The 25,392-nt window shown below is 42.9% G+C and overlaps 1 protein-coding gene across 8 annotated transcripts in view; it reads right to left on the reverse strand.

Moving 5' to 3' along the window:
* Positions 1-25,392, reverse strand: part of LOC724195 (B-cell receptor CD22) — a 309,575-nt gene that overhangs the window by 276,578 nt on the left and 7,605 nt on the right. Inside the window, exons 1-2 of one of the 8 annotated variants that reach the window (XM_006571402.3) lie at positions 24,487-24,625; positions 21,434-22,717 (exon numbers count right to left, since the gene is read on the reverse strand). The exons of 1 other annotated variant lie outside the window; for it this stretch is intronic. In XM_006571402.3, the coding sequence (XP_006571465.1) occupies positions 21,434-21,527 (94 nt within the window). In that variant the 5' untranslated portion in view covers positions 21,528-22,717; positions 24,487-24,625. Of the gene's footprint in view, positions 1-21,433; positions 24,941-25,392 lie in introns of those variants that run through there. 6 more of the 8 variants (XM_001119965.5, XM_026443730.1, XM_006571403.3 and 3 more) reach the window with 6 other exon arrangements.

Genomic DNA, 25,392 nt, shown 5'->3' on the forward strand with positions numbered 1-25,392 from the left:
ATTTTCTTCTATTTTATATATTATTGCAGCATTATTTTCAAGATTTGTTTATGTAGATTCATCTTGAAGCTAATTTAAATTTATCACGATAAAAAAAAAAGAGTTTAATATTGTAAGTAATATTATTATTCTTTATTGCGGTGAGATATTATTTCAAAAAAAAATAAATAAATGATTCAAGCACGTTAGCGATCCCTGTGATATTTTCTAACAGAAAATGTTTTAGTGCTCGCGTAAAAGTGTCGCCGCGTTAAGGATAAAATAGAAAAATGAGAATAGGTGTGAAGGGAAAATTTGAAAAAATTTCGTAATTTTCGCGAGATCCACGTGTCGGCGGGATTTTCGTAAAAACGATGAAAAAAAAAATTCGTCGCGCGAGACGGCAATTAAAACATCTTGTAAAGAGTTTGTCAAGTTTTAGTTCGGACTTTGTTTGCGTAAATAACGTTTACTAAATGAAATGCTAACGAGTAAACACTTAACCACTCTGAGCGAGGGCCAGCGAAGTTAATGAAGAAAATTCATGGTAACATAATTAAATTATTCGCAATCACGATGCATGTTACGTCCGTCCCGTCAATTATAACAAAATCAATTTAACAGGGAATGGTAAATAACTTTTCGTTGTGACGGAGACAAACCGTGAAAATATCCGATATATATATATATATATACATCTAAATATTACGAAGCGAAACGAAATGTCGGTTTCCCTTTTTTTAAATAAGCTTCGACGTTCGATCTATCAATATCATCGATTATCGGTCGATCGTTTTAACTAATTTCATCGCAGAAATTGGCGAAACACATTCTCTCCTGATTAATATACAATTTTGATCGTACATTTGCGAGACATATTTTGATTTTTACTGACCAGATATAAGAACAGCCGATCGAAAGAGCCAAAAACACGAACATGACGAAAGAAAATGAGCTAGCTATTTCGAATATCACGTATAACAATCTTTTCAAAATTAAAAATTAACGAATCGAGAACCGAAATATACGAAAAATCGGAAGAATTCAGGAAAAAAAAAAAGAAAAGAAAAAAACAAACATCACAACAAATTTTACATTTCCAGTCGACAAGAATAAGTGTATTCTTGCCCGACGAGGAACGGATCCAGCTTAGTCGCATCGAATAAACATGTCACCGGATGAGCCACAGCGTAATATTCTTTTTTTTCTTTCTTTCTTTTTCGCAAGAGAGGGGGATGAGCGAGAAAGGGAGGAATGGGTTTGCAAAAAACGTACGAAAGAAATAGAGAGAGGAGAGGAGAAAAGGGGAAAAGGGTAGATAGAAGAAGGGAGAGATTCGTTGAATTTAGAAAACCGCGCGCAACCCCATTTTCGAAGGGAAGGGCGGCCACTTCCTGCGCCACGTCGCTCTCTATCCGTACCGTATTTTATCCGTTTGCGGCTCGATTCAACCAACCCATGGCAACCCTTTCTTCGTCCACCGATTTATAATAGCCCCGCGATGCGAAGATCGCGGACAAAAGACGAAGGAAAAATTCCGCGCTGACACAGAGTTCCTGAGGAGTTTTCTCCTTGGCCCATGCCAACTGTTACGCGATGCGAAATCGAGCAACCTTGGCTAAGCTCGCTTCCTTCTTCCCTTCCCTTTCCTTTCTTTTTTCTTCAACCACTGTACGTAACCCATCGTCCATCTTTTTTGAGGAATTAACCGGAGATTTGTTGGAGAAGACTCGCCTCCCCTCCTCCCCGGGAGAAGATTCGTTCCGGGACATTAACGTGATACGTCACGGAATTAGGTAGCAGTTACCGGATAAAGCAAACACCGCGAAAGATTTGACCGTTATCCTCGAGAAATATTACCTCGAGATTCATAAGCCGAGGATATATTAAGGATACGGTAATATAGCAATGAATATAAATAAAAAAACCGAGAAAGGGGAAATGATTCGAAAGGTACATGTTTGAATTGCTATTGCTTTGAATTATTTTCTGTCGTTTTATTAATTGAAAATGAATATCGAGGCTATCGATCATCTCGATCCGAGAGAGTAAGTTCTCGCATAAGTAGACGGACGATAAATTGGCACGAATTATTCGATGTTTATATCAACCGTGCCCGCGCCAGGAGCGAATTTAATCTAAAGTTTTGAGCATCTGATTAAGCCAGGTTTTGTCAGTGGGAGGAAACGCCGCGGAATTTCGTTGTAATAAATTGGATGGGGCAGAGAAAGTTTATCAATAAGAGGTGACGGAAAGTGAGTCATTGACAAATATCGAAAATGGATGGTTGCGTGAAGAAAAAAAGTGGCGAGGGAGGGGGGGAAAAAAAGAGAGAAAAAGCGAATTATTTTCACTTGCATCGAGCTTGATGGATCCTTGGCGTTTTATTTTATTTTTTTTTTCGTTTCGTTGTCTTTTTTTTTTTTTCTCCTTTTTTAAAGATACGAAATCACGAACGAACGATTGGACGATACTGGGACGCAAGAGTACGCACGAATCGCCGATCGATTTGAAGCTCTGTCATAGCTGGAAAATGTTCAAGCGTAAAACGAAAGAGGAAATTACCGTTTCCAGTTCTATGCGCGTTTCGAGCTTGCATCATGTGGCATAGATTGCGATTGACCAGGCAGAAAAGGAATCGAGAATTTCTCCTTTTTTCTTTTTTTTTTTCGTTCGTTCGAATTCGCGTTATCTCGTATTATCGATGCGATTGTAAACTTGTTGTCCCATATTAGCTGGTGAATTAAGCTGAGATATCTCGCGGACAGGACGGCATAAAGTCAGAGAACGAAATGGAATATTGAAACTCATTTCCGTTATCGAGTAGAGTTTTAATTAAATTGAATATTTGGAAGTATATTCACGATTTCCTTCTCTTCTCCATGCAATTGACAGTTGACTCGAAAAAGGCGAACACGCTTCAGTTCGATTCGAGACGCGACTTCGATTAAATTCGGCATTGATAAAATCTTAATTCATTCTTACGTGTATTCTAGAAAGTCTTGCTAAAATAAACCAAAAACGGAATGTTAGACAAGGTTATCGATTAAACGATCGGTTTTAAGCGATCCATTAAAAGATTTTCATCCTTCTCTTTCCCAGAATTCTGATTATTCGCGGATTAATTTAACTTGCAAACTATATCCTTGTATATTTTTAAAAAAAGGATACGATGAAAAACTTAAGGTCTTATCGAAGAGAAAAATTCGGAAGAGACAGTCAACCTCTCTCTCTCTGTTATTTCTTCCAAAGACTTTTCGCGTTTCTCTTCGAACGGATAAAAAAAATTTTCCGAAAGGCGCGTTACAGAGAGAGACTTTTTTCAGTTAATCCTTTAGTTTTCTAGCCCGATAAACTGTTGCGAAACGCGAATCGAGATCAAATTCAACGTGAAATTTTACTCTTTCGAAATAAACCATAGCTGCAGTATTCGCGAATCAAAAAATTGCATATTTTTTTACAAATACGATGATACGATGATAAATAATTAGAATAAGAAATAATTCTCTACCAATTCTATTTTTTCTCAGATAAAATCGAAAAAATTTTTTCTTTCGAATTTACCGAGCGATGAACATTCGTTCCGAAAATTGGATCAAAATTGAAATTCCATCGTCCGTTTAATTATTTTCTAAGTTTAATTTGCCAAATTCAATCATTCTCCCTAAAGGATCGATTCATATCGCTCTCCTACGATCCTTTCGTGTTCGCTCGCTAATAATTATTAATACGACTATTTTCGACTAATGTTGATTCATCATCCCCGTACGATTAAATATTTACCCGCAAGTTCCAAACCGACTACAATCTCCGAACCAATCATAGAGAAGTGAAAGCGTTAACCAATCCTATCCTAATCACCGATACAATATTCCCTTTACAGTGTGTGCAACACCTAGTCCAATCAAATGCGACAAATTCAAATATCCCCTTCTCGGTACATATTAGACAGGCTGATACGGTGGGCCTCATTATACCGGGAAGAGGATCAGGACTGTTAGTCCTGTCCGGATATTCTGACATTGACGTACTTACCGTTACCGTTGATACCGAGCCGAACGTGATACGGATAACTCGGCGGCAACCTATCCGACCCCCAGAAGGATACCAAGGAAAGCTATAACATCGGCTGAGATTGGCTTTCGCGTGTTGCTACGTCGCTTCTCATTTGAATTTAGATTCATCCTCCCTGCCTCGCCCACCCCTATTCCACGTCTCTTTTCCACGCTCCCAGACTCGCTGCCGGCGCACACCCTTCCACCACGCATCCACGAGAAAGACCCCCCTTTTCTCCATCCAGACCGAACGCGTCCTATAATCTTGGAAGGGGGGGAATTTGAGAAATATACGTGCCAGTCGTTCGAGAGGCTTCCCCCTCTTCTCGCTTCAATTTATTATTCGTATCGTTGTAAAACGCGTTGCCTCGATTTCGAAAAAATTAGAAAAATTTCAATTGCAATTCAATTCGATGGCCGGAAGAGAGAATTGTATTATCGGATAGATGAACTTACTTAGATATCTCTCCCCGCAAACAAGTTTCGAGAAATTCGGGAACTACGCAGACTCCTCGAGCGAAGGGGGTCTTAAATTCGCGTTGCTTCCTCGGATACTTCAAAGTGATTCTCACGGGAGGAGGCGCGGGGTCAAAGTGAATTGGATATATATCGAAAAGCGGAGGCACAGCGTCGTACGTGCATTACGCGCGTTGTGTATGCGTACGTGGCATGCGTTGAGGCACGTCACGAGGCCGACAAACCTTGAGAACCCAGCTAGACGACGGTCTCTATGATGACGCGGATGATTGCCGCCCGATTTCGCGAATCTATCCATCCATCTATCTCGAGTGAAAAAGAGGAGGAAAAAGAAGAAGAAGAGACAATAATAAACGGGTGACGCATCGAGGTTGATATTTTTCCACCACGTCGGGGATAAATGCGAGGATACGAGGATACAAAGGGGCGCGATCAGGGTGGCACGATCTTGGACGCAACGCGAGGAAAAATATCAGCAATTTTACAAATCTGTCTCCTGCTATCGAACTGCAGTCGAGGGAACGAGAAACTGAGAGAGAGAGAGAGGGAGTGAGAAGAGAATGGAAAAATATTGGCAAATAGCGGGTGAAACAAGAAGAGCGAACGCGGGGAGAAGAATGGTGGAAGGATAGAGGAAAGGTCGGGATGGAAAAGGAGTTTGAACTGCGGAGAATAAGGTTGGCGGTGGTGGTTCGATTCGAACGGGGGGAGGGGGATTGGCGGGGATCGAAGGAGGGGAGGATCGAAGGGGGGCGACAAGAGAGGGTGCGGATTCGCGCGCGGCTTCGCTTCGCGTGGAATCGACTGTGGAGGTATAGGGTGGAGGACGGGCGTGAGTTATCGCAGCAACTATCTGCTCAACTGGCCGGATTTATTTCTATAGGTACAATCTGCCGCGCGAAATAAAGTATTTTGAAAATAAGAAGGAGGGCGATGGAGCCGATGGAGCCCCCGAGATATCATTCGCCATTTGTCCCGCGCGGAGGACGCGCGTTTAAACGGAGCACATCCGTCCTTTTAAAATATTTCCACGTACGCATCAAATATTCATACATCGTGCCATTTCATTCCGTTGAAAAAGTCAAAATTCGAAGATACTTGCCATCCCATTTTCTCCCCCCCTCCCCTGTTCCGTAAATAAATGTTTTTTTTCTTCTGTGATAAATTCTTTTTTTTTAAACGCTTTCTTTTTTAATCGTTTTTCCTTCTTTTCCAGAAAACTGTGGAAAGAGTGTATCGCAAGTCGTATCGGAAATTTCAGACACAGTGCGTTAAAATTCACGAATTGAACGTGAGAAGTTTCGCGATAGCGTGTTGAAATGTGTTGAAATTAAACACACGTATACGCGATGAGTATGTGCACGCGGGAAATAAATTGCGCGGATAATTCAAACAATCAGACGATTAATACCGGTTAACGCTACTTGCTAAAAGAACGTATTACCGTCGAAATTATTCCAACGCCGAAATGTATTCAAAATATTATTACGGTACAGCGACTTCTGTTTAATAATTATTCATCTGTTCCGCTGCAAGCGAAATCATACATTCGATCCAATAAAATCCTAACATGCAAATTTGAGATTTGAATTGATAAGAGCACGATGATAAAAGTTTCTCTTCTAATATCGAGTCCTTCGAAATAACTAACACATCCTATCATCGTATTCTTAAAAATAAATATTTTTAAACAAATTATTCTTCCCAACTCCCCTCCTTTTTTTTTACAAAAAAGTTCAAAGTAGACAAAATTCAAAAAAGAAAGAAACAAATGTATCCAAATTTCGAGAAAAATAATCTCGAGGGAGGAAGAGAGTTTCGCGATAAATGCAATTACAGGGAGAAGAACGAAGCGTAATACGATCGATCCTAAAGCGGGAACGAAAAGATGAAGAATATCGATAAAAGAAGAAGGAAAAAGAGAATGGAAAGAGAGAGAGAGAGAGAGAGAAACGTACGAATAATATAGAAATTTCCAGGATACAACGACGACGCAAACAACAACGTTCGACCTTTGAGATGAAATTCTACGGATACTTCTATCGCAGACAGATTTATTCGCCAGTCATGGAGATTCTGTGACCGATCAATCACGATGCTTCTCCGCAAATACAATTCCTCCTTTCTATGCTTACCGAGCAGAGTTTACGTACGAAGGAGAAAATACCGAGTTTTCGGGTTAAAATAGCATCGAGAGAGAGAGAGAGAGATGCGAACATAGATAAAGCAGCCGAGGGAAATGACCACTCTAGATAACCTCCTATCGTGTATACGATCCGAATGAAACAATTTTTCGGGACGGAAGAATTAATTACTTGGAATTAGAGCCGCAGCGACGCGAGAGCTCTCGAACGCGTTTGTATGCATAAATACGCGGCTCGCAATGATTAATTGTACGAGTTTAGCGCCACGGAATTCGTCATCCCGATATTAACTTGAATAAATTTTTACACAAATTTTATCTCTCTCTCTCTCGCCAGAGTATGATCGTAAAAATGGAGGGAATATAAATAGGAAAGATTGGGAGGGGGAGGGAGAAAATGGTTTATATATTATTATTCCTTCGTAATTTCTAATTTTAATTTAAAAAAAAAGTAAATGTCTGTTGAAAAGAAACTAGAATCTAGCACAAGAGACATTGTTCTCTTATTTTGCTTTTACTTCTTCCCTCTCTTTGTTTTCTCGAGCGAAGCCCCTTTCTATCCGCGCTAAGTTGAAACTTTCTCGTTGGCCTTAGAATAATGGAAACGTGAGAGAACTTCGAGAAGAATACAAGACGCATCCGAACAAACAAACTCTAACCAGATATCATCGATCCTCCATCCTCCTACGGAGTTTTAATCCATCGGACAAATTTCTCGAGTGTTTACCGATTCGAATAGACGCCGATGTTGGAAACGTAAATTGCATTCGAACGTTGACTTCCATCCCATTCCCCCGAAGTCGCAATAATTGAGAATTAAAAAAAAGCTTCTCCCTCTCCAGGAACAAATGACAAACGACCAATTTAATTTTGCTACGGAGGACCAGGCAAGATTACCTTCAACGTAAAGAAAAAAAGCATCTTCCGCTTCCACTTTGGAAAGAAACGGAACATCATCGTCATCGTCCATCGTCGATGTTCGCGACAAACTAATTTCTTAAGGCGATGCACTCGGACGATTAACTCTAGATATAGATAGATAGGAGTGGCGACGAAAGAGAGGCGAAGCTCGCAAAGAAAGTTAGCGAAGACGATCCATCAATGACCTCATGACGCTTCAAAATTACCAAGCCATCGTGGATGTACGAAACAACGTTGAGCGACGTTCGCGTCCCCCGTTTCGAACCGGCACAGTGGATCAGTCGGTAATTGATCGGACACCCAAGGAGTAAACACTCCGTCGTTGATTGATGAACTAATCAACCCTGTTAAACTATCGTAGATTCTCCGTCTCTTCGCCCTAACCACGGTACAAATCAAATCTTCCTACCGTTCAATTCCGAGCAAACAGAATTTCAAAAGTCACACAGCCGCCGTTACACAACACTTACCTCACGAATTTCTCTACGCACGTTTTAACTTCCGTTTGATTTAACTCTCGTACGAGGGAGAGAAAGGGAGAGAGAAGAATATTGATCGCATCGTAGTAAACTACGAATCGAAATAGAATTTCACGAGCGAAATATATACAAATTTCGAACGTGTTTCCATGGAGAAAATAATGGGCGATGGCGGGCCAACTGTTCGAATACAAATCTAATATTATTCGCGTTCGGCGGGAGTTCGGGGGGAGAGAAGAGCGAACGGTGTTATTCGGTCGGGGGATGAAGATGGGAAAAATTTAATTCTTGAATTATTCCGCTGGATTCTCCCGTTGAATTTTTGTATGCCGCTCTACGGAACGCTACGAAACGAAAGTATCACGGAAAATTTAAATTAATTTCCGAGAAGATGGAAACGAGTCCAATTATCTACCACTGCCGGAAGATAAGACACGAGATAGAATTCTTGCACGTTATTACCCTACAAATCCCCCTTGTCCTTATTACTTCGTACTTGGTAATTCTTTCGCGAATGCAACGCTCGAGATACTTTAATAATAACGAATCGAATCGAATCTTTCGCGACACGTGTCGATTTTTCGAGATGAAAATCTGCCGAATGTGATGGCGCAACATCCCTCCTCCCCTTCTGATAAAACGATATAATCCCTTGAAAAAAAAAAATTCAACATCTCGATGATGGAACGATAATCGGACGTTGAAACGATCGGTACAATAAAAATTAACGAGAATTTCACGATTTTCGAATCAAGGATCGTATTATAACGCGTTTCGAATCGCGTTAAAAACAATCTTACGGTTCAAGGATTATAAAAAAAAAAAAAGGAAAAAAGAGAAAAAAAGAATCGCGCATCGAGCAATTTTCGATCACCGTTCATCGTAAAAACAATAATAAACGTTAATATCGTTTCGAGTGCATTTTAATTTCCATCGGGACAAGAGGTCAAATCAACTGCATTATCCAAAGTAACGCGGAAATAAATTAATATTGAAAGCCCGGATAATATCAAATTGATATTAAAGTAACATTACTGTTTAATCAATATCAATGATATCGAATTCACAATATCCAGTGTATGTGCGCGCTGGTAATTACACGTTTCACGGTTATAATACGACAGACTAAACAAGTTGATCGTGTAAAAGGATGAGAACCGGCCTCGCGAAACGCGTCCACAACGCAGCTTTGCATAGAATCCGTAGAAAATTTCTTATTATTTTTCGATAAGCACGTTTATCGGGCTTTTATTGCTTTTCTTTAACCCGGAATTACATCCGGCCGCGCGTTATGAGGGAAGGAGGAAAGGAGGGAGAAGGAAAAAAACGAAAACCGGGGGGAGGGGAGGGGGGTGGAAAGGGTAAGCGAAAATCCGTAATTACGACAAATCACTTGGCCGACGAGAGAATTCTCTATTTCCGTGGGACAATATTGCCCGCCGTGGCAAAACGAGAACTTTCCCACTTGTTTGTTCTGCTTTCCTGCAAATTACTAGGACAATTTTCTAAAACCGGACGAAACAAAAAACAACGAGAGAGAAAGAGAGAAAAATATATATCTATATATATATATAGACATAAACGAAAAATATAAGCTATCTCGGCCAAACTTTATAATCGTTTATAATTAATATTTCCGCGTACAAATACGTATACTATTCATTTACGACTTTTACGTGGATAAGTTACGGCGTGCTTATATATATAGACACGGATTCGTGCGTGTGTATATGTATATATATATATACGACCGTGCAACAAATTAATTTCAAACTTTCGGTTAAACGAATGAATATATTCTCACGGAACAAAACTCGATTCGTGCATTGCGAGCGTTTACTTCGAGGTGGAAAAATACGTAAAATGGTGAATCAATTAAAACGGAAAACTATTTCGCTTATGCTCGCCGCCGAAACTCGATTTCTCCTAACAATTAACGGAACAATTATAATACGACCACGTGGAATCGCGTGGAATTCCCGGGATACGGATGTTTGAACGGTTCGAAAAAAAAAAAAAGGAAAAGGGAAAAAAAAGAAAAAGTTGAGAGCGAAGAAGGAAACGTACAAACGGAGATTCGAACGAGATTTGGGCTTGTAACGAAGAACGGTGACAAACAACAGGGTGTTTCGAAATAATAAAAATGTTGAAACACGTTGGAAAGTTTCATTACTTGCCTCCCCCCTCCCCTTCCCGACATTAATTCGGAAGCATACATTAAAATTGCATTAGCAGCAGAAATGGCGCTACGGAGTTCCCATAACTCATACAGCACGCGCGCAACAAGAACATGCAAAATGGCTCGGTCTTCTCGTCTTCGCGCTCCCTCCCCCCTCCACGCTGTTGTGCGCGAGAACTTCTTCTCTCTCCTCTCCTCCACCTTGATTAATTCCTTGATTCGAGAATCTCCACCTCGAACGAAACGATCGTCCTCCCACCGCGGATGACGGATTCCACGTTTTATGCATTTATTTCTATCTCGTTTCCTCTCCGTTTCCTCGCCATAAGGAAACAAACGGATGAATAAACGGAGCTTTACGGAGCTATCGTTTCGCGATTATGAAAATGACGGGTATTAACAGGTCTCCGGCTGGTGGTGGTTAAAGTTCCTTCTCGGTATAATACACGTGTCGGTATAATTTGAATTTACGCGATGAATCGGGTTATCCATCTTCCGAGACAATATTAATTTTTCACGATTCGCGAGAGATTACTATTCAATTGGTATTAATGACACGCGACGATACACTCGCGACGATTTATAACGATCGTAATTACCTCGTCAACCAACTCAACGAGGCGATCGTTGCATTTATATATCGTGTGTATGCGTGTGCGTGTGTACGTGACTGGTAAATTCGCTCGCGGTCAAAGGAAACGAAGCGAGATACGGGGTTGACATTGAAAGCGTCGCGTGGAACTTGCGGTAAATTTAAGGCGTTCGCGTTTAACGCGATACGATCGCCGTATAAACGAACCGTGTAATTGCAAACGTGTCCCCGTGACGTGAAATCGGATGAAACGGAAAGCTCCTCCGGACGTGGTTACGGGCGCGGCGTGACGAGCGCCAGTTAAAAACTCCCGCGCTTATGGGGAAGAAATCAGATTAGCGTTGGGTCGGTTCAAGGGAAGGGAGGGGAGGGGAGGGTATTTTCTAAATGCAAATTACTCCGTTTGACGACACCGTGCGGGTAAACCAAACAAGTCGACGCGAGGGCGGCGACAATGACGGCGATGACAATTTATCGCGCGACATCCACTGTGCTTCCTTAATACCGTATTTCGGCCGACAAGTTTCTCTCGGTGGCGAGTTTCCATCCAACTTTTCCTTCGACGAGGACGCCATTATTTCTAACACAATCGAATCTCTCTCGTTCAAGAAGCTATAGCGAAACTACGCTCGGAGAAAGATCTTGAACAAATGATCCATCCGGATCCGAAACTTCCCTAACGCTTAAACTTTCATTATTTCCCTCCGCGGTTGCGGTTGCGGAGGGACGACGGAAAGGTTCCTCCGTTGCTGCGATTCCAAGTGGGAGGGGGGAGGGAAAGGGAAGCGGAGAGAGATGCGACGCAAAGAAGGAGCATCGACCGAGCATTCGTAAGTCTGCAATTACAATTAGGATAAATACCTTTAACTGGCAATGCTAACCCTATCGGGCCTGGCTGCGTGGATCCGACGACCCTTTCGCAGACCTTCTCGCGACAAAACGAACGAATCGACCGTTTTCCGCAATCCAATAAATTCCTTTCCCAATGCGACTATCCACTCGCACGTACGAGTAATTTGGGATGAAATTGTTCCCTGTTCCCTCTTTCCCCGCCAATGCCCAATTTATAGGCGGCTCGTATTCTAATTAAAGAATACACCACCTAAACGCCAATGAAAGCTTTTATCCCCGATAAAAAATGCCTTTTGTCGCCGTTAAAGAAGAAGATAAAAAATATTAAATTCTACAGACTATACATATATATATATCAGCGTGAAAAACGACAAAAGTTATTTACCGAAAAATAGAGGATTGCCTTTTATTAAAAAACTCTTAATGAAAAATCGTGATTATTGTATAAAACGCCAACGGAATTAATTATTTGTTCATTTGCAAAAAAAAATTGGAATTTTTAAAAAATCCGACATATATATATATAAAAAAAACGCAGTGAAGGAGGATTTCGTAGCTATCGGGAATGCTAGAGGGTTCCAACGATTCTACGAGTCCTTGGGGTTCTGGACCATCTCGCAAATCTGGCGATATCAGAGATCGCGTAATTCACTGAAACCTCGGCGAGGTTCCCCGAACCCCCCGTCATCTCTCGGGAGACGTGGACAGTCAGGACATCTGGGATACGAAGACCCCTACGTTCCCCGGGCTGAAACCAAGCGGAACTCTGCGAAAATCCCTGGTGTAAAACGACGCTGAACAATCGGTGTACACAACCGATAAAAATACGTTGCATTCTCGAAACGAAACGAATCAATCGAAAAAGAACTAAAAATAATAATAATAAACAGGAGAAATTAAGAATGAGAAAAATCTGTCCAAAAAAAAGAGAGAGAGAGAGTAGTTTAACGTCTAACGATTCGAAAATCGAAATCAATCGGGCGTACTACGTCACATGTACGGGAAGAGGAAAAAAAAAAAGGAAAAAGTGGAAACTGTGTCGAATCGAATTGCATTGTAGCCCGGCTCTGTCGGGTGAACACGTGACGGTGACGCGAGCTTTCCAATTAATCAAAAATAAACGATGTCAACGGCCGGCCATTGAGAATCGGGTAGCCGGTACAAATGTTATTTATCGTCAAGTACGTGGCGCTCAATGTTGCCGAGGGTGTTATTTAAACGATTGTGCAAACGTCATCGTATCGGACGCATTATGCGTTCCGCGGGAAATTTGTCGCAGTCGCGCGACACTGTAGGCCTCCGCGCGTTTGTTTTCCTCTCAAGGAAAATACTATACCGGCGAAACACGGTTGGGTGAAAGTTACACCTCCCCCTCCCCCCCCTCGAACGGGATTGGGACGGGTTACACACTCGTACGCGCGCGCATACACGCACACGTTCGTACCACTTTCATGCAAAATTGATTTTCCCCCGGCGGTATTAAAATTCACGATCAAATGGGACAACGAGCTCGACGCAATAACGAGTTAACGCGATAACGAGTACACAGAGAATGTCCGGCGAATAACAGAGGGGGGGAGGGGGACGTCAAATTAAAAACGATCTTCAATCCGCAAATGAGTACGCAAATGATCACGGAGGGAGGAATGAAATGAAAAATTGAACTGCGAAAAGGATCGCTCCTCCGTCTATCTTCCCCGTCGATACTATTCCCACTTGCCACGTTGTTTCACGGCACCCTGACGGACAATCGTAGCGACTGCGAAGACAGTCTTCGCTTTTCTAACCAATTATTTTTAACGTCTCATTGTACTCTCCCCCTTGCACGACCATTAAGCTTAATAGCCCACACCGTTCAAGGCGCGTCGTGGCTCTTCCCTTCCTTTTTTTTCTTTCTTCCTTTCTTTCTCTCTCCCTCTCTCTCTCTTTCTTTCTTCCTTTCCTTCGAGGGTCATAATTAAAGTCAATCGCGATACCGGAAACAGTCCATTAGGCGTATTCCCGGTCTCGAAAGCCGGTCAATCGATGTACGACCAACGAATCCCGACACGCCCAAACCGCCGTAACCGTAACCACATCGATTTCGAAAAGCGATTTCTCTCCTTCTTCTCCTGTCTCGAGAAGACGCAGGGGGAGGAGAGAGAGGAGAGAGAAGTCTCGAGGCGGAACAAGAGGATATAGAGGAGAGGAGGTCGTAGACACGTGTGCGCGCGTCCGACGATGCTTTTCTTCCGATGTCTTTTTACAGTTTCTTCCCCTAGGTTATTCGCGACGCGTTCCCGTGCTAAATGTGGCGCGTAAATCAGGTTTTACGTCTACGCGTATTTTTGTCTCTTCGCGGTACGGTAACCTCGCTGCGGGAGACACGGAGAAATCCAAGCGAGCGTCGTCGAATCGGCTTTAAATATTCGCTAACGGGAAGAAAGGGGGGCGTGGGTAACGATAACTCGAATATTATTGGGAAGAATATATTGCGAAAAGGAAAGGGACGGAAACAGTGGAGGGAGTGAGAGAAAAATCGGGGGAGGAAAAAGGAGGAAAGGGACAACAACAAAAAAAAAAAAAAATAGAAAGAAAGAAAAACACGCGGCGTTTTATACCCCGGTTTTTTTAAACCTTCCAATGGAAAAACAGAGTGTTTGACTTCGGCGAAACAAATCGAGGCTGAAGCTTTTCAACCGGCTACGCTAAATCGTTTCGACGGAATGGCGCAACGCTGTTACCGATTCGATTTCGTCCGAAACATTCCCGGCGAAATGTTCTGGCGCGAAACATTTTACAAATGGACCGGTCTCGGTTGTTCATGCGATGACGTCAAAATATTTCCGTTCGCGAGGGGGACGGACAGACGGAGAGAGAGAGCGTGGAGGGTGAAAAAGAGAGGAAAAAAGGGAGTTACTAACCATTTTCTCTTCTATCAATAGCTTATCCATAACGATTGAACGAGTTTGTCCGAGCGTGAATGCAACGATAATGCAACGATGGTCCGTTTCTGTCCAGTTACGTTCTCCTGGCTGTGTTCTTCGCCCACCCCCCTCCGTGTTTCCACCCTCTTTTGTCTCTCTCTTCATCGATTCATGCACACGCGCCATCATTACCGATAGATAATACCCTCCCCCCCGTGTTCGAACGTCGGCCTCGTCGATCGATCGCGGTTTCATCGTACATAAAATCGGGGAGGGGAGGGGAATGGTAAATCTATCCTCGGGAGAAGGGAAAGGGATCGAGGGAAACGATCGTCGTAGATCCAATATTTACTTCTATCTTGATGCGCCGGAACGCATACATACCCTCCACCTACCCTACCGACACGATATGGATGACAGAGGGAACTTGCTTATCACGGGGCGGATGCGCATCGACGTATCCGTTCGACCATTCGCGGATCGTTGCATCTTCATGAAAGATTCAAGATAAAAGACGGAGGAGGATCTGTGAACGGTCACAGGAATTTCGACTAAGAACCGCCCGGAATTTGCACCCCGTGCCCTCCCCCCCCTCCATCGAAATCGCGCGGATCAAAGGATCAAAAGTGGCTATTTTATTAGCGCGCATAGCTTTGCAAGCTCGTCGGATCTTATCGAGTATTCTGCGAAAATTACCGCTAAGAGACGCCTTTGTACGCCGTTTCACGGAAGATTCCACGCTTCCCGCTAACGCGTCAGATTACCATAGATGCGATATTCGTTTCGTTGCCTTCGTTTAGTAGTCGTAATCATTTCCAAAGCTGATTCGTAACGTCTCGAGAACAATCTACAATTTCAAACGAGATATCTTTGACTGCAAAGAATTCGTAGAAAAGAAAGATTTGCTTTCGCCTTATTGAAGAAAAAGAAGAAGAAAAATAGGAAAAATAGGAATGTCCTTTTTCCAACGTTCGAAACATGGCTAAATCTTCCTCCATATTGTCTGTTTATCGTTTTCTGTTACACAGAACAAATTCCCTTGAAATTATACGTATCTGGCATGTGCTGATCGATAGAAACAGAGAGAGACAAAGAGAGAACGATCGTTACATCAATCACTGAATCTCGAATTGAACCGTGACCGAGGTTTGTGAGTGTCAGCAAAAATGACGAGTCGAGCACGGGATTCATATCCCAACTAACTAGGACGACACAAGCGTATTCCATCAATTCTCCTCGTTCGAAAGTGCGCGCGATCGTTACGATGAAAATTGTATCTTAACTGAAGTGAAAAATTCCCTGTTTCTCGATACAGAGATACGGTCTATTAAACAAGGGAAACGTAATACATATATATATATATATATATATATATATATCGATGATTCTTCTCGACAATCTAACAGAGAAATTAAACGTAGCTTTGTTACGAAACATCGCGTCACTCTCGCTCCAATCTCCGACAGATGCGAACAACTAACCAATTAAAAAAAGAGAGAAGCGGAAGAAAAAGAAGACGCGAAGCCTGAACAAGCGAAGGAAAGAGAGAGAGAGAGGGAAGAGGGAAGGGAAATCAAAAGGGAGCATTAAAAGTTGTCGATGCTTTGGCGGCACGGCGGTCGTTGCCAGAAAGGACTCCTTTGGGACTACATAGAACGGTGGATGACGATAGGTGGGCGGTGGTAACGCGAGGGTGGGGAAGCCATTCCGTTCATCTGCCGAGTCATAAAGCAGATAGCACAGTTCTATCCTCGAAAATACATAAATCTTGGCCCTGTGTAATGTACGAGAAATGAGTCTTCCCGTAAAATAAATGATCGGATCAGTCCCCGTTTCCGATGAAGACTTTGCCTCAAACTACGCGCCCTTACAACTAGGCTTACGACGGATACGCGGATGGGGCGGGGAGGGGAGGAGACATCGTTAATAACGCGATAAAACAGATCCGGTAACAAGTGGAAAAATTAGAGATTGCTTTAAAACACCCTTTTTATCGAACGAATCGTCAACGTTAAGGACAGATATATATACGTATATAGTACGTGGTAAACGTGGCTCTCTTCTTCCGCGTCTTATCCTGATTTCTCGACGTATTTCGCGATAGAGAAATATTGATCTTTTCTCAATAAGAAAGAGAAAGACTCGAGAAGAATCGGTTGTGACGTAGTAAGATCGATCACCGAATCAACATCTGTTCGCGAAACGAATATTAAATTGATAAGTGTTGGACAATAGTACGCGTGTTATCAACTCGTCTATTTGGAATGCCTATCGCGCTCTTCCTCCGAGCTAAATTCCCTTGGCTGTCTAAAAGCACTTTTCCTTCGTATCCACAAGATACACTGCTTTTATCGGCATGGTAAGCAGTCTGGGAAATGTTACTGTTGCCAACGCTGACGCAGAGACATTTAAAAGGATGGGTGGAGAGAAGGAGCGGCGACAAATTCGACCCGTGATACTCGTTTCTGTATGTGTATGTGTGTGAGTGTGTGTGTACAATGTACGCATCGCGTTCAATCCTTGACCATTAACGGCCGCTTCAATATCTTCGAATGATTCACCTTCCGTATCAGCCTTGGCATTGTATTTTAATGGGATTCAGATTTAGGATACACGCGTCCCTCGCAACAACAATTGCGATTCAACTTTTATGGATCCGAGAATTGGTAATTAATCGATTCGATTGAGAACGACGTTTAATATCGGTATCTGTCGGAAATACGAGGAATAATTCAAGGGAATTCAAATTTCAGGGATGATACGGGGAATAACGTTGTTTCAATTAGAAAATATTATATATTCATTCTTTTAATAAGTGAATAAATAGAAAGAAGAGTTACGTTAATTAAATGAGTTGTCATTATTAACGGGAAAATAAAATGTTCGACACGCGTAATTCCAGATGCTAATTAAGCACGTTTAGTTTCATATAGTGGATCGTGACACAACAATACCGTTTCACGGTACAACGGGTTTCATCGTTAACTAAACTATTGTAATTAATTTCGTGAAAAGCATTCCATGTATTTTATTACATCTGCATAATGATCTCGTAGACGAAATTTCCGCGTAAACGAGAACCAACGCGCAACGCAGATTGCTACTAGAGAATATTTGGAGAAAAGAAGGAGGAATCGAGCGAGCGTGGCAGACTACCATCGCGTAGCTGACTCGCAGCTTATTCGCTTAAATGAATATTAATTACAATTCCTTGACACGATGGCAAGATTTACCATCTTTCCCAATTTTTAATTCGTCGTACAACGAGGTTTAATACGCGTTTAATTTTATATACGGAAATGATTAAAATCCCTTCCTCTTGAGAAAAGATAAAAAAAAGACAAGTGAAAGAGTTAACAAAAATTTTACTACTCCGTTTTCCTCGCGTTTTAAATCGATCGATAATCTATATCTCGTTAAACGCTCGAGGCGTAGATACCTTCGAAAGTCACGAATTTCATCGAGAATCAGAACGGAAGATTCAACGATTGATGCAACGTAACGCGCCTACGCTATGTACGTGTATATACATATAACGCACTATCCGAAACGGGATTTTCGAAATAAATCTTGAAAACAAATAAAATCCCGGGGGCCAATGCTCATAATTCCATGGAAACGCGGTTCGTATCGATCGAACCCAGTTTCGATTGAGCCTCGATGGTTTCGCGAAACGAACGCGTCAACAGCTCGCACACCCATGGTGTGTGCACCACCACGTAATCTCTAATGCGTAATATCGGTGTTCACGGTGAAACGAGCAAACGCCAATAAAACGAAACAAGCCAGACACGACAGCAAAGTGTGTGCCCCGTTGCTCGATAATTTCGTAATTCGACCGCGGGATCTCTACTATCGTGTCCGATCGTGTTTGTCGCGAAAGGATGGAAAAAAAAAATTCAAAATTTGATCAATTTCCCTCCCTCTTCTCCTATTGTACCCATCGCAGAAACCAAACGTTCGCTCGCGCAATGCCGTTCACGAGTTGAAGCTCCTGATAAATCGAGAATACAAAGCTTCGAGTTTATTAGATCTATAATATTTTGCAGAAAATTGTTTCTGAAACGCGAAAGCTATTTTTCATCGGCGGCCTATGATGTATTATCCGTATTCCTCGGTTATTATTCCGTTTTTTCAACGAATCATACGAAGGCACGGCCGAAGGAAAACTCTGTTTACCCGTTTTCGTTACTCGTTTCATTCTCGAAATTTTTCCCCTTCGGTGAAAGGATTTCATCGATTTCTCGATGGGGGAGGGAAGGGAAAAATAAATAAGGGTTGGTTGCGAGGATCATCAATCTCGCGGAAAGTCAATCGGTGGATTGGAAAAGGAGAGAGAAAAAAAAGAAAAAGAAGAAGAAGAAGAAAGAAGTAGGGATCGCAGGTGCGTTCAGGTAAGGACACGGAGAAAAAGGGCTTGCGAACTTTTATTGCGAGCATCTGTTGTGCGAGAGGGTGATAGTCGAAACTGACCCAAAAAGTTGGACGAACGTGGACTCGAGTGCCCTTCAGAAACCCATTCAACATCCTGAGAATATGCGCGGAGGTGGACCAGAAGAAGGAAAAAGAGAAAAAGAAGGAGGGGGGGAAAGGGGACAAACAAGATTCGTCGGCAAATAAGAATAGTTATTACGCTTCTGGATGGAGGAAATTTTAGAGTGGAAGTTGGGAAACAAGAAAAGAACGGAGGAGGAAAGGAGAGAGAGAGGGAGAGAAATGCATCGCTCACGAAGAATAAATGCAAAGGATTGATGTGAAAAGAAACTGTCCACAAACATTTTTCAAGAATACATAGAAGCATCGTGGTCGGGCAACATTGGAAATAATAATACAGAAACACGTTAGAGAATGACGTAAATGTAGCTATTTCTTTTTATGAAAATAACTGCGACATCATTTACCGTTTACGTCTCCTTAAAAGCATCGTCGTTGGATGGAAAATGGACGGAAAGATGAGACGAAGGAGAACAAAATCGTGTCTACGATGAAATTAGAAATTTCACGCGTATTAATAGCGTTCAAAGAAATTTTTTCTCTTTTCCAAATACAATAACACGAAATACGATCGAAATTGATTAAACTTTGATTGACGTTATTTTAACAAACAAGTCTAATTCGAAAATTTAGTCGAATACTACTTTCTGATAAAGATAAAAAAAAAAGTAAACAAAAAAAACGAAGACGATACAACAATATAGAACTAATAACCGAGGAAAGATTGATAAAAATTGTATACGTTGAGTTTATTCAATTTTCATAAAGAATCGACAGAAGAAGGGAAGAAACAGAGAGAGGAGCGAGCAACCGATGCTTTTCCACCGTATAAATTAAAAATATTATTACGGAACAACAACATCGATATTGAAATTACACGAACTCGCAATAAAAGCTACAGAGACGGAGTCGGGTATCCCGGGAATAATTATAATATTATCCGTCTCCGTTTAATCCAACTGTCCGCCGAGGAAATGAACAAGGACAAGCGCACCGAGGGAACATTAGTCGTCTACACGGCTGAACCAGACGAGAAAGGCCGAAATGAAGGCGGAGCAAAGATAGAAAGGGAGTTCTTCTCCTTAATATAAAAAAAAAAAAAAAAGAAGAAGAAGAAAGAAAAAAAAGAAAAAAAAAAGGAAGGAAGGAGAAGAGGGAGGAGAAAAAAAAAGGGAAATAGAAGAGGAAAACAAGAGAATATCAGCCATCTCACACCCACCGTGACAACGTCCGCATCCCATTCTGGCTTCAACGTCCTTTGAGCCAAACCACCGCACCGTTCACGCCCTCTTTGCCACCCTCTCCTACCCTCTTCTACCCTCGACGGTCCACCAGCCTCGTACAAGCTGTATACGACAAGCAAGTACGAGAGATGGGGGAGGGGGGTTATATTCCGTTGTATCGTTCCTGCCTTTTCACGATGCGTCGCGTATATCCCGGCTAAACAGGCCATTTCATCACGTTTCGTTTCCTTGTGTTTCGTCGTATCCCCCGCGCTTTCTCTCGCTATCTTACAAGCACTATTCACGTTCGTTTGTATCCTTGTATTCCTCTATCTTGCCGCGATATCTTTTTTCCCCCGGAAAAAGATGTATTTCCCGCGATCAACCGGCGTTCATAAACCGGCGACACGTGTATTTTTATCACAGCCGCTTTAGAAATCGAAAAACGGAGGGAAAAATTTTTATCGATATGCTTTCGAATAATTAAAACGAAAATTCAATCTCTAAAACTTTTAAAAAAAAAACGTCGATTCTTCGCGTCACGAAGTGGATACGATCGAAAATTATAAATGAGACAATCGATGTTCCGATTGAAAAGAGATTCGAAATTCGATGGGGATGGAAGGGAGGGAGGAAAGCTTACATAGAAAATAGAGTCTCTCGAATGTTTTCAGCATCGCGGAACGATGTTTAGTCTGAAAGCGAAGAAAACGTTACGCACGGTTTTTATAACAATAAACGGTATTATGATTGAAAATACGCAGTGAGACAAAGTAAGTTCCCATGGTCAACCACGGGGGAGGGGGGAAAACCCCCCTCGGCCTTTCGTCACGCGAGATCCCGTTATCAAATTCGTTCTTCGATCATTCCAACGTAACATCAACGTATTCTCGTGTCACGAAAATATTGACCTACATCGGTTTAGAGAACTGGTCCTGGAAAATCCCTATCCCTCGCCCAAATATCAAATGACATCACGGTCGAGTCTCGCGTTCCCTTGAACGAATTCGAAGAGAATATTATTATTGAGGAGGATCTTGGGACGCGAGGAACGAGATCTGACGCGAGTCTCGTCATTTTAATAACGCTACTGGCGAGGCTACTGAAAGACGAGGATTACTTGTCGTACTCACTCGTACTTGCGTGGGATGATTCGCAGATGAGGACGAAGATTAATCCACCCACGAGGAGCGTAGCCAGGAAGAAGGATCCCGAGCTGCAGCCCATCACGGCATCACTACTGATTTCTATCAGTAACTCAGTAATCCTCACCGAAGCACCGAAGTGACTCCGATCCACTGGTCCTTTTCCAGTTTAACTGTCGGGGTGTGGTAACACTGTCACTTGTTCAAAACATCCGGCTGTCATCCGGAACGGCGAAAGAAGCACTGGAGCGGCGACCACCATGAAAACCGTCGTCACAATCCAGCATCAGTGCAACTATGCTGTCGCACCGTGATATCCCCAGTTTTACTCGCGTCACATGGTTTCGTCAACTTTTCACGCGCATCGTGAAACTCGCCAAACTCGTACGTCCTCCTCCTCCTCCTCTCGTGCGCCGAAACCGAGTCGGAGGAATATTTAACCGATTCGTCACTTCGTCACTCGTTCTTGCCTCATCGATGCCCCGTTAACGAATTCGATCTCGAACGCCCGTCACTCATCACGCGCGCCATCGTCGCTTCGACTCTCTGCAATATCCGTTTTCAAGATTTTTTTTTTTTTTTTTTTTTAGAAGGTATCGCGACACCGAACGGTCCACGTTAACACGTCGCTGATCCAACAATTCATCACTCTCTTCTCTCTTTTTCCGCCTCTGTCCCCTCTCCCAACTCCACCGCCGAGAAAAAAGGCTCCTCCTCCCTCTACGAATTTCCTCGATCCGCCAAGAATTAAGGGGATACAAAGAAACGATTCGTTTCGGTTTCTTTGCAAAGAGAGCTTCAAAGCGGTTGATGCAATTCCACTGAATGCATAGTAACCCGGCCAATTATCGAAGTTTAGGGGGCCCGGTTGAATCTCCTCGGGCGGAACGTCGACGGAGCGGACTTGTTAAACTTCCCCACTAAAGCGTCGTTGTATAAGGCGATGTAAGTTAAATCGAAGAACCGGCGCACCGATAGAACCGGTATTCGATCATCCGATGCCCGAAATTTATTCGCGAAAGATCACACGTGCACACGATTCGATACCAGCGCGATCGAACCAAGTTTCCAGGATCTATCGACACTAAAGTGAACTTATATCGGACGAACGTGCGGTATTAAACTGTTAATAATAGTCCAAGGAATAATTTTCTCGTGGAAAAGTTCAACAAAAAACGCGCGTATCAGAAGAAATCGTCGTCAGAGAATCTAATCCGGAGAGACACTTTTTCGACACGTTTTGCTTCCCGATGATTTTACGCGCGATAGAAGCTGGAAAAAAAAGAGGTGTCGATCGGAAAAAAGACAGAGGAACGGAATGAACCGGTTCTGTCGACAATTCACGCGCAAATCACGTATTTAGATCGCGGTACAAATCATCCGCGTGTTCCATGAAAATATATATATATATACATATACATACATGGCCATTTAAATTGATCATAACCGTGGATCGTTAATATTTTTTTCGATTCGAACGTGGAGGAGCGTGTTTGAAAAGTCGGATGTTAATTAAAAATTTTTTCCCGTGTAATACGCGTTCTCGCGTTCATTCGGCTCGACGAGATTAAAAAAATCAACCGACAATGGCGAAACACCAACTGTCACCTGCGTTCCCCGTTCTATTTATGCGCCAATTATGCTACGCATTTTACGTTCGCGAGTACGGTTAATAAATCGACTTGGTTTATTTGTCGCTCGCATTGATCGAAACGGGATCTAATTAAAAAAAAGAAAAGTATAATAATGAAGAAAGAAAGAAAGAAAGAAAGAAAGAGGAAATAAAAGAGGAAAAAGAAAGAGGGAAAGAAAAAAATTACACGCGTTCGCCCGTGTGTGTATGCAAGATTTGTGTATCGTTGAATGGGAACAATGTACACAGAACGAATCAAGGAAAGTAGTTCGCGAAAGGAAGCCATATATCTTGGTATCGGTATATTCCCACCTCTAATCATCGGTCTGCAAGCTGGCAACGCAAAATCCCTTGTGCATATGCATCGTGCATTCGCTTTGTTCCGATACGATATACAACCCCCTCCTCCCTCTCCACCACCACTCGAGAATCGTTCGATTTCCGTCCAAGAAACAGTCCATTAACTTGCGTTTAACGAGAAGAGAAAAAGAGAAAGAGAGAGAGAAAGAAAATCACTTGGAGAATAAATTTCTTCGATAATGTTCACACGCACGATGATTCGGGACGCGACTTTGATAAACACAAAACTTCTTCTTCTCCCGATTGCTCCTTGAAAATCCTTAGCGAACGAACAACGAGCGAAACACGTAAACACGCACAGCATGTGTCATCAGTTCTTGGAAAAATTATGACTCGCGTGGAACGTTTGAAGATGAAAAAAGTAAACACAAACTGGTGGTAGAATGGATGGTAAAATGGAGGAATAATACGGTAGTCGAGACACGTGGCCTTTTGGACGGTGTTGGATATTAAATAAACGCATCCATTCGGTGACAAAGGAAAACTACGATCATCTCCATTAAATGCCAGATGCCTGTCGCGAATACGTGCGCTCGGAACAAAAGAGCAGGCCGCTAAAGGGCCCGGCTTTTGACGGCTTCGAGAGTTCAAATATCATCACGCCCACGCACACACGTGCCCGGCAAAGTCGATCGACGAGCTCTTTTCGTTGTCACCGGCAAGAGCGGAATTCCTGAAAACCTGATGGAGAAAAAAAGAGATATAGAGAAAGAGATATAGGGAGAGACAGAGAGAGAAAGAGAGAGAGAGAGAAACAGCGAGGAAGAGAGAAAGCGAGAGAATGAGAAATATCACGAGAGAAAGAGAGAAAGAGGGTAATGCTTTGTTGTTCGAAAAAGAGCACCAAGCCAGCGGGTTTCAGCTGCACGTTCACTCTTTTACAGCCATCCGCTCTTTCCAGCCACATTCGTGACCCTTTTCGCCTTTCTAAATCCTTTCGGAAACATGGTTGCACTCCATCCTTTTTCCGCTATTCTCTACTTCCAAACCGAACCAATTGTCTCCGGACGCTTCTCCGCTATCGAGATCGAAGCAAGTCGAAGCGTACTTAGATCTTTCGAATCCCTTGGCTCGCGATCCTTGGAGGAAAACTCGGCCGAAAGTCTCCGCTCTTCCAATTTTCCTCGATCCCTCTGCCCGAACCGTGGCCGCCGTTGTTGATCGATTATTAGATCACGCGTAACACACGCACGAGAAACGTACAACGCGACGACAAGTTGAGAGAGAGCAGATGGAAAAGCTCGACGCGGTACGCGACACGACGAACACGCTTCGAGTGTACTCTCGGCTCTGGCTCTGCTTTCGGGACTGAGTCGAGAGAGAGAGCATCGTTGGAGTTTCGAGGGATTCAGAGCTACCCCTACCCCCTTCCACCGTGCCCGCCGACCCCTGTCTCTCGGCAACCCGCGTGCTCCAGCACTCGTACTTTTCCCCTCGGCTCCCGTCCCCACCCAAGCCGCAAGGATGTCCCCCACTATCGAAAGCATCGCCACCCCAGCCGCTGGTCGGCTGCGCGCTCGCGCCTTTACGCGCGCAGTCGAATCCAGTCGAATTCAAGCACGCGCGTCACCACCAACTCCGCGTCTCCACACGCGGCCGAGAAAATGTAAACGGCGGACGACGCCGTTCCTTCGCACGCATCCCTTCCTTCCCTTCCTTTTTTTTGATCTTAGAAAAAAATATGATCGGCAATCGTCACGAGAAATCAATCCCTAAATACGCGCATATCATTTATTTATCGAACCGTCGAAAATCGAGTTCGTTTCTTCTTTTCTCGGGAAACGGTTCGAGCGAAGTGAATTAAATTATGAACCGTGTATGCGTTTTAGTTGGCAGGATTGAGATTAAGCACGGATGTGTAATTATATTAACAACGTGATGCAACATGATGTAACATCGTTACGTTAAATTACGGGGAAATGTTTTAAATGGCTCGCCGGTGGAATCGAAGCGA

The sequence above is a fragment of the Apis mellifera genome, linkage group LG1 (genome assembly GCF_003254395.2).
Source record: "Apis mellifera strain DH4 linkage group LG1, Amel_HAv3.1, whole genome shotgun sequence".
NCBI classification, from domain to species: domain Eukaryota; kingdom Metazoa; phylum Arthropoda; class Insecta; order Hymenoptera; family Apidae; genus Apis; species Apis mellifera.